The sequence below is a fragment of the Equus caballus genome, chromosome 14 (genome assembly GCF_041296265.1).
Source record: "Equus caballus isolate H_3958 breed thoroughbred chromosome 14, TB-T2T, whole genome shotgun sequence".
NCBI lineage: Eukaryota > Metazoa > Chordata > Mammalia > Perissodactyla > Equidae > Equus > Equus caballus.
The window spans coordinates 87806378-87818620 of NC_091697.1; the positions used below are offsets into that span (position 1 = coordinate 87806378).

General features: G+C 38.8%; 1 protein-coding gene across 50 annotated transcripts in view; it reads right to left on the bottom strand.

Moving 5' to 3' along the window:
* The window catches only part of CAST (calpastatin), a 117001-nt gene that overhangs the window by 38638 nt on the left and 66120 nt on the right, over positions 1-12243 (bottom strand). For 30 of the 50 annotated variants that reach the window (XM_070233264.1, XM_070233262.1, XM_070233261.1 and 27 more), the window contains 7 exons: positions 11281-11340; positions 7566-7631; positions 6920-6961; positions 5124-5180; positions 4612-4725; positions 3783-3866; positions 1158-1226 (listed from right to left, as the gene is read on the bottom strand). In XM_070233264.1, the coding sequence (XP_070089365.1) occupies positions 1158-1226; positions 3783-3866; positions 4612-4725; positions 5124-5180; positions 6920-6961; positions 7566-7631; positions 11281-11340 (492 nt within the window). The remainder of the gene's footprint in view (positions 1-1157; positions 1227-3782; positions 3867-4611; positions 4726-5123; positions 5181-6919; positions 6962-7565; positions 7632-11280; positions 11341-12243) is intronic. The other 20 variants (XM_070233275.1, XM_023617947.2, XM_023617949.2 and 17 more) reach the window with 1 other exon arrangement.

Sequence of the window (12243 nt, forward strand, 5' to 3'; positions counted from 1 at the left end):
AATTTCAATAAGTCTAAAAGCATTAACTACATGAACAAATGTGTGCTTCATTAAAGCTGCAAGTCCAATGAACTGACAGTCAAAAAAAAAAAATAAAAGAAAAAACATAACAAAATACAAAGAATTATGATCATGTGATTATACTCAACAGGAGAAATGCTTGGTATTTATTGCTTATCAAGTTTTCCATAGTTATATACAAAAGAACCACAACAAAATCTCTCTGTGGCATCTCTTCCAGATAGAATCTGTTTCAAAAGTGGATTGCCTTGTGCTCTTTCATTCATTCGTGGTTTTTTATTCACTTGTTTGCCCAAAGATGTTTACAAAATAAAAATTTCCTGAAAGGGATGTTAAACTTATAAGAAGTGACAGTTTACTCTGTCAATATGGGCTTAAATCAGTATAAGGAATGAAAGAGTATCTCCAACCTATTTTACCTTTTTTTGCTGAGGAAGATTCGCCCTTAGCTAACATCTGTGCCAATCTTCCTCTATTTTGTATGTGGGTTGCCGCTACAGCATGGGTGCCTACGAGTGGTGTAGGTCTGCGCCTAGGAACTGAACCCAAGCCACCGAAGTGGAGAGCAGCAAACCACTAGGCAACGGGGTTAGCCCCTCCATTCTATTTTTGAGGTTAAAAATGATTCATTGAGAATAACCTGCATTTAAAGGGGAAGACAACAATTTTGGAAAAGACCTTTTACTACTTAACTCAGATTAAAAATGATTGTTTAAAATTCTTTTTGCTACTACCATGTTCCCACTACAGTTTTAGGACTACCGTGATCATGTAATAGAACTTGGGGCCTGTCTGCTTTCGACGGATTCAACTGGGAATTTCAGAATAAGGGAGTGCCTGACATCCTTTAGTGAGACCTCTGGGTAAAGAAGATGTATTTACAGGGGAGAAACGGGAAGGTAAACTCCATGAGATATAACTGGAGTTCTCAGAACAGAGGGTATATAAAACGTTACAAATATAAGTGAGAAAAGCACACTTTCAACTCAGTCAGATTAGCTTGAAACAGTAATTTATTTAAAAGGTCCTTTCAGTTACCACCACCCCATATTGTTTGCCCTCAAGAAATCAGATAATGATAAATATAGAGACTATGAATAAATATCTTATGTAGAAATGTACTGCTATCTTCATACCTCTCCAGACGGTTTTTCTGGTTTGGATTCAACTGGTACAGCCGATGTTAACGATTTACTTTCTTTTTTCTGGTGGGGGTTTAGAAAGAAATAAAAACTCTTTTTCACATACTTTTATAGAATTCAATAATTTTACATAATTAAAAATGAAGTCAATGATGAGGGATGGCAGGCAGACTTTTGGTGGTGAACATGATGTAGTCTATACAGAAGTTCAAATATAATGATGTACAGTTAAAATTTACATGTTATAAATCTATGCTACCTCAATAAAAAAATGAATTAATTATAATATTACTAGCATTGATCATGTACTGAAATTCCGCTCTGTGCCAGACAGTATCTGGTGTGTGTTACATGCTTTTTCACAACAGCATAAATAATACTAATCTCATTTAGGGATGTGGAAAGCAAGGCTCAGAGAGGTCAAGTAAGAACTCTTCCCAGGTCACACAGTAAAGGAGACAACCAACATTCGAATCCAGAAGTGCCTGCCTTTTTCTCCACTACTCTTGATGGCTTCTCCCAGGGCTCACAGCCAGTCTTTGCAGGACCTGTGAATTGTTTCAATAAGCGGCCACTTGTTCGCACTGCTGCGTTTCCAGTCTCTGCCAAGATTCACCTCTGCAATGCCTCTTGCATTGCTCCCCACCACCTCACTCTACCCCTGCTCTAACGCAGGCTAAATCAGGACTCACAGGACTACGGAAGCAGCCCCTGACCAACCTTCCACCGTCCTAGCTCTACTGCACTTCATCCCACCCACTGTGGCCACTTAATCTTTCTGCAGCTTGGTTCGAATCGCATCGCATCCCATCGGCTCTCTAATCTTCAGTGTTGATCTGCTGCCAGCTGAATCACTACCACATGTACAGACTCACCTTAGCATTCCCCAGAGCAGCGCCCCAACCCGTCTTTCTGGTCGCCCAGTCCCCACCACTTACCGCCCCTGTGCTTCACCCACGCTGGAATGCACTTTGTACCCAAACACATCTTATGCTTTTCCACCTTGATGCCTTTGCAGGCCTGCAACCCTAGCTACCCTTCCACACACCTAACTCAATTCCTTGTGGACTCCCCCAGTCAGACAGAATCCCACTGCCTCACCAAAGAGCTCCCTGCGGAGACCTTTCTTAATCTGCCTTGACTTCCAGCCCCAGGTATACAGGCTTCTCCCCACCCCGAGAAGGGCCAGCCTGCAGCTCAGGGGTCTTGAAGAGTCAGACCACAGTGCTTTAAACATGGTAGACACTAAAAAACAAAATGCAGATCTGATCAACTCCCTTTTATGGGAGACCAATCAGAGGCCAAGAAAAGTGAAATGACTTGCTACAAGTTCCAGCACAAGACAGTGCACAACAGAGTTCCATATAGGCATCTCCTAATTTTACTGTTTAGATTTGACTGGTAACCCTGGCTAATGTACAGCTAGCATAAAATTTCAAATTTGGACTACATTTTTAAATCTATTCTCATAGATCTAACCCTCTGCCTTAAATCTATCCATTTTTCAAACCATTTCATCTAAGTACTCCTCACCAACACAAGAGAGTCATGTGTCTCCTGGGGGTGGGGGTGGGGGTAGGTCTGCTGCAAGAAAAAAAATTTTAATTTAAGCTAGGTATTTTCATTTAAAAGTTTACGTAAATTTTGCTATTACTCTATAGGATCTCTGCGTAAGTTTGGATAAAAATAATGTGCCTTTTCTCTTTCAAAACCTGAGAAAAAAGGACATTTTAGGGAGACGTGCCATACCTGTATCCTATGCCTTTCTTCACCATCTAGCCTGTAGGGAGATCCTTTTCCCATTTTGAGACACAGGAAAATAGATAAATATATACTACTTTTTTCTATTTCATTTCCATCTTCTCATTGTTGCTTCAATTACTTACTTGGGGCCTCCAGAGAAATAAGTACCAAAATTTCTAGGCTGACACGGCCTCCAATCTGCTGACTCACTCTGTGTAATGCTATGTGCGGCAGACTACTACTCATCTTACATTGCTGGGCTAGCAGGTGAAGCAGCTCTTCCGAGGATCTAAGGAAGACCTGCCCGTGATTAGCCAGCAGGGCACATACTGTCTCTCCTGAGAGGCCTTGGGCTGTCTCCTTAAAAAACCTCCCACGTCCATTCATCTAGATGTCATGACTGTTCATGATTTACTAGTATCAAGATAGCTGGTATCCATGTTGAAAGCTGAGAGTAACGCTTATTCAAATTCTCATGGTAATTTTACTTGGCCGTATTTCAAACCTACAAATCTTGATGGCGGGATCTGAGTCAGCTCACAGGTTAATTTCCTTGGTACTGATACTAGGCCTTATACATGGCAGGTGCTCAATACTTACTGAATGTGTGGATTTTAAAACCATTTCCACTATCTTGCTCACTCAACATCCTTTAGATGCGTGCTCCTCTTCACAAAATTTCACATATGAACAGTGTTCAGTTTTACCAAATGATAGGTTATTTGAGTGTGATAGCAGTGGAACCCTAAATGGTTAACGAGAACCAGACCTAAAGCAGTGGGTTGGAATGGGTCTTCACTGAGCATACGTTTCTCATCAAAGCGATCTGATGAGCATCAAGGCCCATATACAGTTTATATCTGCTTTCGTGCTCACCTTGTCATCTGGTTTGCCCGATGCTGCAGCTACACCAGCAACAACAGTCTTTCCATCAGCAGGTATCGTGTCCTGTGATTTAGCCTAATGCAGGGGATAAGAAATTGACAAGACTAAGGATCTTTGAAAGATTATCTTTGCGATCACGCATTTCAAATGTCACTACTGAGCCCATTTACCCTCGTAGACATCTTGTAGGAGAATGGTCACTAGCTTCTACTGCACATGGTGCAACACTGGGCACCACATATGGCTGGACTCAAGAGCTTACAGAGTCTACACAGGTAACACAAATAGGTGAAGCAGGCCAGGTAGCACTGTGATAGACTGGAGCACACATACCAGGTGTAAAGGCTCTAATCGATTGTTGCCATGTGAGCCCACCATTGACAGATACTCCGATTTTTCAAGAGAAGCTAAAAATTTGTTTTTCCAAGTAAAGAGCAGATCAAGTAGGTCATCTGTGTTCCCATAGCCCATGAGGTGAGGGGTCCAGGAGGCAGCCTCAGTCCCAAGCTTCCTGTCTTTGAGACACCAGAGTCTGCCACCTGCCAGCCTACAGTCACAAGTGGGCACAGTGGGCAGTGGGAGAGGCTGGATGGAACATCCCCTAGACTCATCGGATGCCCTTCTCAGGCTTTCACAGGCCCAAGTTTCCAGAAGGCTATTCTGAAAACCTGTAAACGGACAGCACTAAATCATTATAACACAAGATCTATTCAGCATAGCTCCACAGCCTCACTTACACAAGTCAGTGTGGACAGAGGACCTGCATTTTATTCCCTAGCTGACATTACTGCTTTCCTAACTATTAATCTGCTTTATTTACCTTTGGTTTTGCTGATTTCTCTGATTTCAGCTGCTCACTTGATGTGGAAACTGCTTTTTCTTGATGAGCATCCTTGCTTCCTGCATCTGATGTGTGCTTCGGTAGGCTTTTTGGCTGAAAACACACACACGAAACACATTGTTAAAACGATGACAAATGCTGATACTTTTTTCTATGGAGTAGAAAGTGTTCATAACAGTTGTATTTTATGTAGTTTTGAATTGTGCGAATTTAAATTAATGATATAAATGTGATAAAATTTCACTTTAAGCACAAAATTTTAAATAATGCAAATCCTTCTCCCCAAATTCAGCAAGAATCACGAGTAAATTGTAAATCCTACTATTGTCACATGGTGGCACCATTTTAGCCAAAAAACAAATAGCCATCCTCAGTAGGCCTTAAGTCTTGAATGATAAGAGTTTAGAATTTTATCTCACACACACACACACACACACACACGCACACAAAGCTTCACCTCGTGCTATCAAGTCTTAATGATAATCATTTACCTCTGTGTGTTCCTTTGGCTTTACTTCTTGGGTTTTTTTCTCATGAACCACAGATGGCTGCCGATTTCAAAAGATAAAATCTCAATTATATTGGAGTCCATTGTTTTCATATTTCCAAACAGGCTCAAGAACAAAATCCCCAATTAGACCATTCTGCCTCTCTTGGGAAAGGCCCAGTTACAGAAGTAGCCATGTGCTATCTGGGCAATAGTAATCCTACCAACAGTCGGATAATGACAATTATGAGAAGAATAATGAAAAATTTAATATTTCATAGAATGACTTTTGAAATAGGTATGCATCTCTGTATTACTGGCTGTTTTTCACAATTTATGTAGATCATTTGGTAACTGCAGGTTCATCAACAGAGATGTCAAATGATCACTGTGACCATTGAGCTTGTTGATAGGGAATCCAACTGTAGAAATTAACTTTTTAAAAAAATCTCCCTTCATAGAAGATGAAGAACACTGTATTTTCTTCAATTAAATGATTTACACAGTCTTTTCTGTGTAAATCATTTTCTTATGTTTCTTATGTTTCTACATTTCTTATGTTTCTACTTAAACATAAGTAGAGAAGAAGGTATCACCAGAAACCCAATTCTCTTGAGATTGGGTAGATCACCAAAAGCATTTAAATATGGAATAGAAGACAATTTCCTCCTAGCTCCTGAATTCTTCCTCTAGAGTAGAAAATGGAATTATCATCCTCAGGGGCCACCAAGAGGCCTTATACAAAATCAGATAAACCTCACCTCTCACTCATATGACCTCACCCTTGTCTGCACTTAAAGTACTTCAGCCCAAAGCATCTCCATGCTCCCACAGGAAACCTTGGTCTTATCTGAGTATTTGCTTAAGCGTGTTTGGAAGAAAGCAAGCGCAGCAGCTGACTGAGGAAAAACACTGGTCCTGCCTGCAGACACCCTGGGGTCCATCTCCATGTGGGCAGAGACAGGCTTTCTGTGCAGACAGCCAGGAAGCAGGAAGGCAAGGGAAACTTTCCCAAGGGAGAGTCAGTGCTGTCTCCCGAGTAACTGAGAACTAGTTCCACACACTGAGATGAGACTGTCAAGATAAACCCAGCTGGTCCCTTAGGAAAGACTCTCATCTTTAAGTTATCTAGGTGTTAGGTTCCACAGACACATTTATTTTTGATGTGTCGTCATTAAAGTAATTGGATACTCATTACCCTTTGCCCTTTCTCCTTTGTTCCTGCGGCTTAGTTTTAACAATTATTTCACTTGTAACAAGAATCTAGATTTGAACAAAATGCCTTCTGAAATATATTGCTTTCACTTATAAAATACTATATATTCTGGGGGCTGGCCCTGTGGCTGAGTGGTTAATAAGTTCATGCGCTCTGCTGCAGGCGGCCCAGTGTTTCATTGGTTCAAATCCTGGGTGCGGACATGGCACTGCTCATCAAACCACGCTGAGGCAGCGTCCCACATGCCACCACTAGAAGGACCCACAACGAAGAATATACAACTATGTACCAGGGGTCTTTGGGGAGAAAAAGGAAAAAAAAAATAAAATCTTTAAAAAATAAAAAAATAAAAAATAAAAAAATAAAAATAAATACTATTCATTTTAACATGTTAAAATGTTAAAATATGGATTTAATGCTATAATTATTTTATATATAGTCCATATAATCATGCTCAAAAGGATGAATTAGTTAAATTAGCTGACAAAATTCCTTTTACCATTCAGTACCACCAATGAGGAAACCGGTTATTCATTATTATTGCAAAGAATTCAAATAACTCACTAAGTGACTTAAATACTTACCTTAGTTGACTGTGACTTCTTTTCAGGTTCTGTTTTTACAGCCTAAATTCACACAAATAAACAAAGAAAGGAAGGACAGAAAAATGGACATAGTTTACGAAGTTTATCAAAAATTTTCTTCAACCAAGGAAGCTAAAAAGAGATGATTTTCATGTATTTATAAATATAAACTTTGAGTTAAGATTATTACACTTTGCTTGGAATTGTAACTCCTTAGATAAACACTTAGGCACCATAATTATCAGTCTGCTCTTAGTATTTAGATGGCCATTTACATCTTATTTCTTGCTATGTGTATCAAAGACATGTAAAGATTTACTACTACAAACATTGTAGATAATACACAAACAAAATAAAATTAAAACCTTCATCCCTCAAAGCCACTGACATGATGGATCTGCTTATGAGTGAAACACTTACCATAGGATTCAGCTGATAGTGTGAAACAATGGGATGGTGACAGAATTGAGGGCACAGAAAGCAGTGAAATTTATTTTTAGTGCTGGAATGTGAGCGATGGATAACTAAGCCTGTGACAAGTCAGAGCATTACAGAAGATTGTGAACTGCAATTATTAGCACGTGCTGAGCGGCTGAAGTGACCATTAGTAATTAGAAATGTCCCCTAGTATAACGAACCACATCACCTGTTTTCTGTGTCTTTTCTTGTTAGGAGAATGTGGTCCTTCCATCTGTTTGCTGACTGGAATGGCCTAATGTAAGAGCACAGCCGCAAGGGTGATTTTATTTTATCTGACAGTCAAATAAGTAACAAGTATAAACAGGGCTAAAATGTTTTTATCGAGACCCATTCTATTCATCTATTGCATCTACTCTATGCATATGTATATAACTCCAAGAAGTTGTAGGCGCTTAAATTCTAAAGTCTCAGGCAAATATTTCAGTTTGGATTTACTTTTTTTCTGTGATAGGGAATCAGTAAGATTTCCATTAATAAAATTAATTTCTGATCCCTTTCCTTCCCCTTCCTTCTCTGTGTAAGAGTGCTTAAGCAATATTTTTTCCACCTATATTTCAATGTTTAGTAATGATCAAAGGACTAGTCATAGGTGTTGTCAAAAGTTTTCTGAAATCTTGCCAACATAATTTTTACAATAATTTTGTAAATAGTGTGTGGATTTTTACTGCATAATAATCTAATGTAAAATTCTAGGAATGCTTCTGAAGAGGTGATTGTGATTTAGGATCTTGAGAGGAGTATCTTATAGAGTTTTACCCAACCAAAAGTTACCTGTGTCAAAAAAGACAATTCCTTAAGTATGCACACATATTCTCAGTATAGGTAAGATATGAAAACAAGAAGACTTGATTAAATATTTTATGAATTTTTCAAAGTAAGAGATTAAAAATTAGGCCTCATGCTTCCTGCCATTTCTTTCCCTTTTACCTGTTTGGTGGTATCAGCATAAATCCTTATTTTTAATTCTATTTTCTGAAGAGGCTAACACCAAATATCCTCTTAATTTATTATGTCTTGTGCTTCGGTAACGAAGATACATATGTTCCTCACATAATGGGCCCTTGTTAGACCAACACATGTATTGTTTGGGGAAGGAAGCAAAGTTCATGATCAAAGACGTTTCTAAAATTTTAAATTTTGGATCCTTTCACATTGGATCCTTGTTAATGAGTTTCTGTATGTGCCACAATACTTTCTTGAGTTCATGCAAATACAATTTATTAAATGATTAACAGGGAAAGCCAGCTGGTATTGTAGTGGTTTAAATCTAAAATAGCTTCTAATCTGTAATTTGGCAATCAAGATTTTGCATGGAAGAACTCTACCATACAATTAAGAATGTACGCTCACAGACACAGCAGCTTATAATGAAATGCACATTTTAATCAGCAATCACTAACACATTTCCTAACGATGTTTGGTGGTAGTGGGGATGGTGAACATAACAGTGATGACAGTAATAACTAATGCTTATTGATCACCTCTTAGTACTAGGGACTGTTCTAAACTTTACATGTGCCAACTCACTTAGTCCTCATAATAATTCTCTGAGACAGGTATTATTATTTATTATTATCCCATTTCATGGATGAGAAATTGAGGCACAGAGAAGTTAAATAACTTCCCAGGGACACCCATGGTGGAGCTAGGGTTGTGTGTTCTCAATCATTGTGCTGCCCTGCATTGTCTCTCCAGTACCAGCCAGCTCCTGCTGGGCACCTGCTGTGCGCTGTCCAACATCCTTCTATGTTTGCTGCCTTACAGAATCTTGTGAAATACATACTATTATCATTCTCCTACAAACTGTACAGATAAAGAAACCAAAGTAAAGAGGAGCCTTCCAACTGCTCAGCCAGTGTGGAACCAGGATTCCAAGTTGGGCCATCTGGTTCCAGCGTCCACGCCACATGGCCTCTTGGAGATCTCATCCTGATTAGAAATGATTTGACCTTCCGTCTGACACACAGCAGTGTGACTACCAATTCTAATGTGCTAGTGAAAGAGAGACAGAACTTAGATCCAGCCAGATCACCCCCCTTTAGAGCTACACTGACTTTCATTTGAAAGAAGTAGGATGTGACAAGGATTTCATATAGGTATTACCTTGAACTAACATCTTTTCTCTAAAAGATCAAAATATTTGGAGAACTACACTCATCTAGGTCACAAAAATCTCTAAGAGGAGACTAGTATCAATGTTATGAGCCAAATATCAGAAGCATATGAAGTGATTAAGGAGAATAGTGTGATTGAAATCCATCAACAACAGAGAACTGAGGCCAAAAGTTGTCCTGAGTCAGCCATCAGTGACATGACGTCATCATGTGCATCTTATTTTTGTCTCTCCCTCTCTTCTTTCTCGTACTTTCCTCTCCCTCTCCTCCCTTCCTCCAGTTCCGTAGGACTGCCAAGAATTCTCATGATTAATGCTTCAGCAATGACTGAAGAGTCTGACACTTGCTCTGGAAAACAGGGCACACTTGAAACAATCATTGGTCCTCGAGCTGAGAGTCAGGCAGGATGAATTAGAATCAGGCAATGGGTCAAATGAGAATCAAAATAATAAAAAGGAAATCCTATATTTCTGGCTCTCCCTTCTATCTCCTTTCTTCAGTTTTCATGGACTAAGTTCAGTGAGAACTCTTTTTTTTGGTAGAAGCTTCTACTATAATCTTAAAATTATTTTAAGATTAAGATCAGTTTTTTTATTTTTTAAGATTAAGCTTGGTATAAATAAGTAGTGACAGCTAATAGATAAATTAGGCACTGGATGATGTAAATTATGAATACAATTAAGAAATTAATATAAATATAAAACACTAAATAAAAACACAATTTTACGTTAAAAATAAACTTAAAAATGAATGCTAAATGACATTTATAAGAGCTTAGATTTGGACAGTGTGTTTCAAGACTTTTGCAATGTCCTTTAAAAACAGCTCAAGATGAGGCCAAAGGTTCCCCCAACAGCATTAAGTTACGGCACCAGTACTAAACTTTGGCATAGGATTCCACTGGGAAAGCAAAATAATATGGAAGACAGAAAGCAAAAGCATGTGAATGATTTTAAACAAGGGCAACTTAATAGTAACAGAGCTGAGACAGCCCTTAAAGGCACTAAAGAATATTGGCTCACAATAATTAGTTGAGAACATCTTGAAAATGCCCCTTCTTTAATCCCCCATCCTAGAATATTCCCAAGAAACAGAGCTTGAGACATGGTAACTAAAGGGTTCAAGCCAGCTTCAACCAACTCTTCAGAACTAGGCTTACGTTATGTGGCAATCCCACTGGAGGACAATCTTTTATTTTTCTTCTGAAATTTCCAGAAGTATTATTAGAATAAATCCCAATCAGAGCTCAGCAAAGGTTTATCAATAAGACGGTGCTCCACATGGCTCAAATTTCAGGAAGAAACTTCAGAAAGCATCTGAAATAACCACTGTCCGTTTCACTTCTATGTTCACTTAGTGTAACCTTCCTCATTCTTATATTTAGTTTTAAATGGCCAGAATAATAAAACCATTTTAGTAATAAGTTAAGAATTTATATTCTCATTTAGATCCAGAGAAACGTATTGAGATTACCTTACAATTAAAAAACTCAATCAAGTCTAGGACCAAAAAAATCTGGATGACTATCCTTTTCTAAATATTCTAAAGCAATGCAGACATGTAGAGATGACATTTGAGGTGAACACTGGAAGGAAAGCTGAGTTTCCAAAGATCCCCATAGATTAGGGAAAAAATGCTTACTTCCCTAACCTAAGCTTTGTAGGACACCTAACTCATGTGTCAACAATTAGTCTACATTTGTTTTGCTTTACAATATACTCAGCCTAAAGGCATTCACTCAAGTTGATCCTTAAAGATACTTCATACCTTGGTTTCTGTGGGATTCATACTGTAAGACTTGCTTGTCGAAGCAAAGGAAGTTGACACCTAGAAAGGAAAGAAATAGAAAGTTTGATTCTAGTTAACCTACAACCTACTTCATCCTTCAGCTCCTCTTAACCATATTTGCTCTTAACTCTTTACTTTGGTTTACCTCGTCTCCAGTACCACTCCCATAAGAGGCAAGTAGGTGGTACTGCCCAGTGGGTAAAAGCCTTTATAATCAGATCAAATGAGTGCAGATTTTGGGTATGCTACTTAGTTAATAGTTTTTCGCAAGTTACTTACATTTTCTGATCTTCAGTTTCCCTTGTCTCAATTTTTCTTGAATAGATAACTACCTTATAAGTTTACTACTGTCTGGTCCATTAAGTGCTCAGTAACTATTCAAATAATTGTCTGTGTTATTTTTAGGAAGAACACGGACTTTCAAACTTGACAAAATTTTGTTTGAATGCCAGCTCTGCAATCATTAGCTCTGTGACTTGGAGTCTTAGTTTCCCAGGTATATAAAATGGGGCCTCTAATATCTATTTTGCAGGGTTGTATTTGAGATAATGTGTGTAAAACGTCTGGCACACTGGAGGTACTCATTAAATCACTAGTCCATTATTCCTAAAATATTATACAAGATAGAAGGAGCAAGAACTTAGCTCTGGGAAACAGACTCAGGTAGATTAGCATTGCCCTTTGAGTGTCATGTAAGGAAGAGAAGGTGGGAGCTGGGGTTGCCGAGGGGATATAGCTTTTTCATCGGTCTCATTTAGGCTCCTCCCTGGAGGGCAAGAGGTGATGAATGGTAACTGAAGTATTCAAGAAACACCCTTCCTAGGCATGCAAGGGGGTGGTGGAATCAGCCCCTGCAAACCAATCACCCAAGCGGTGGATGTGCACATGGACACTGGCCTGGTAGTGAGTACCACTCTAGTCCTAACTTGTATTACACTGGTT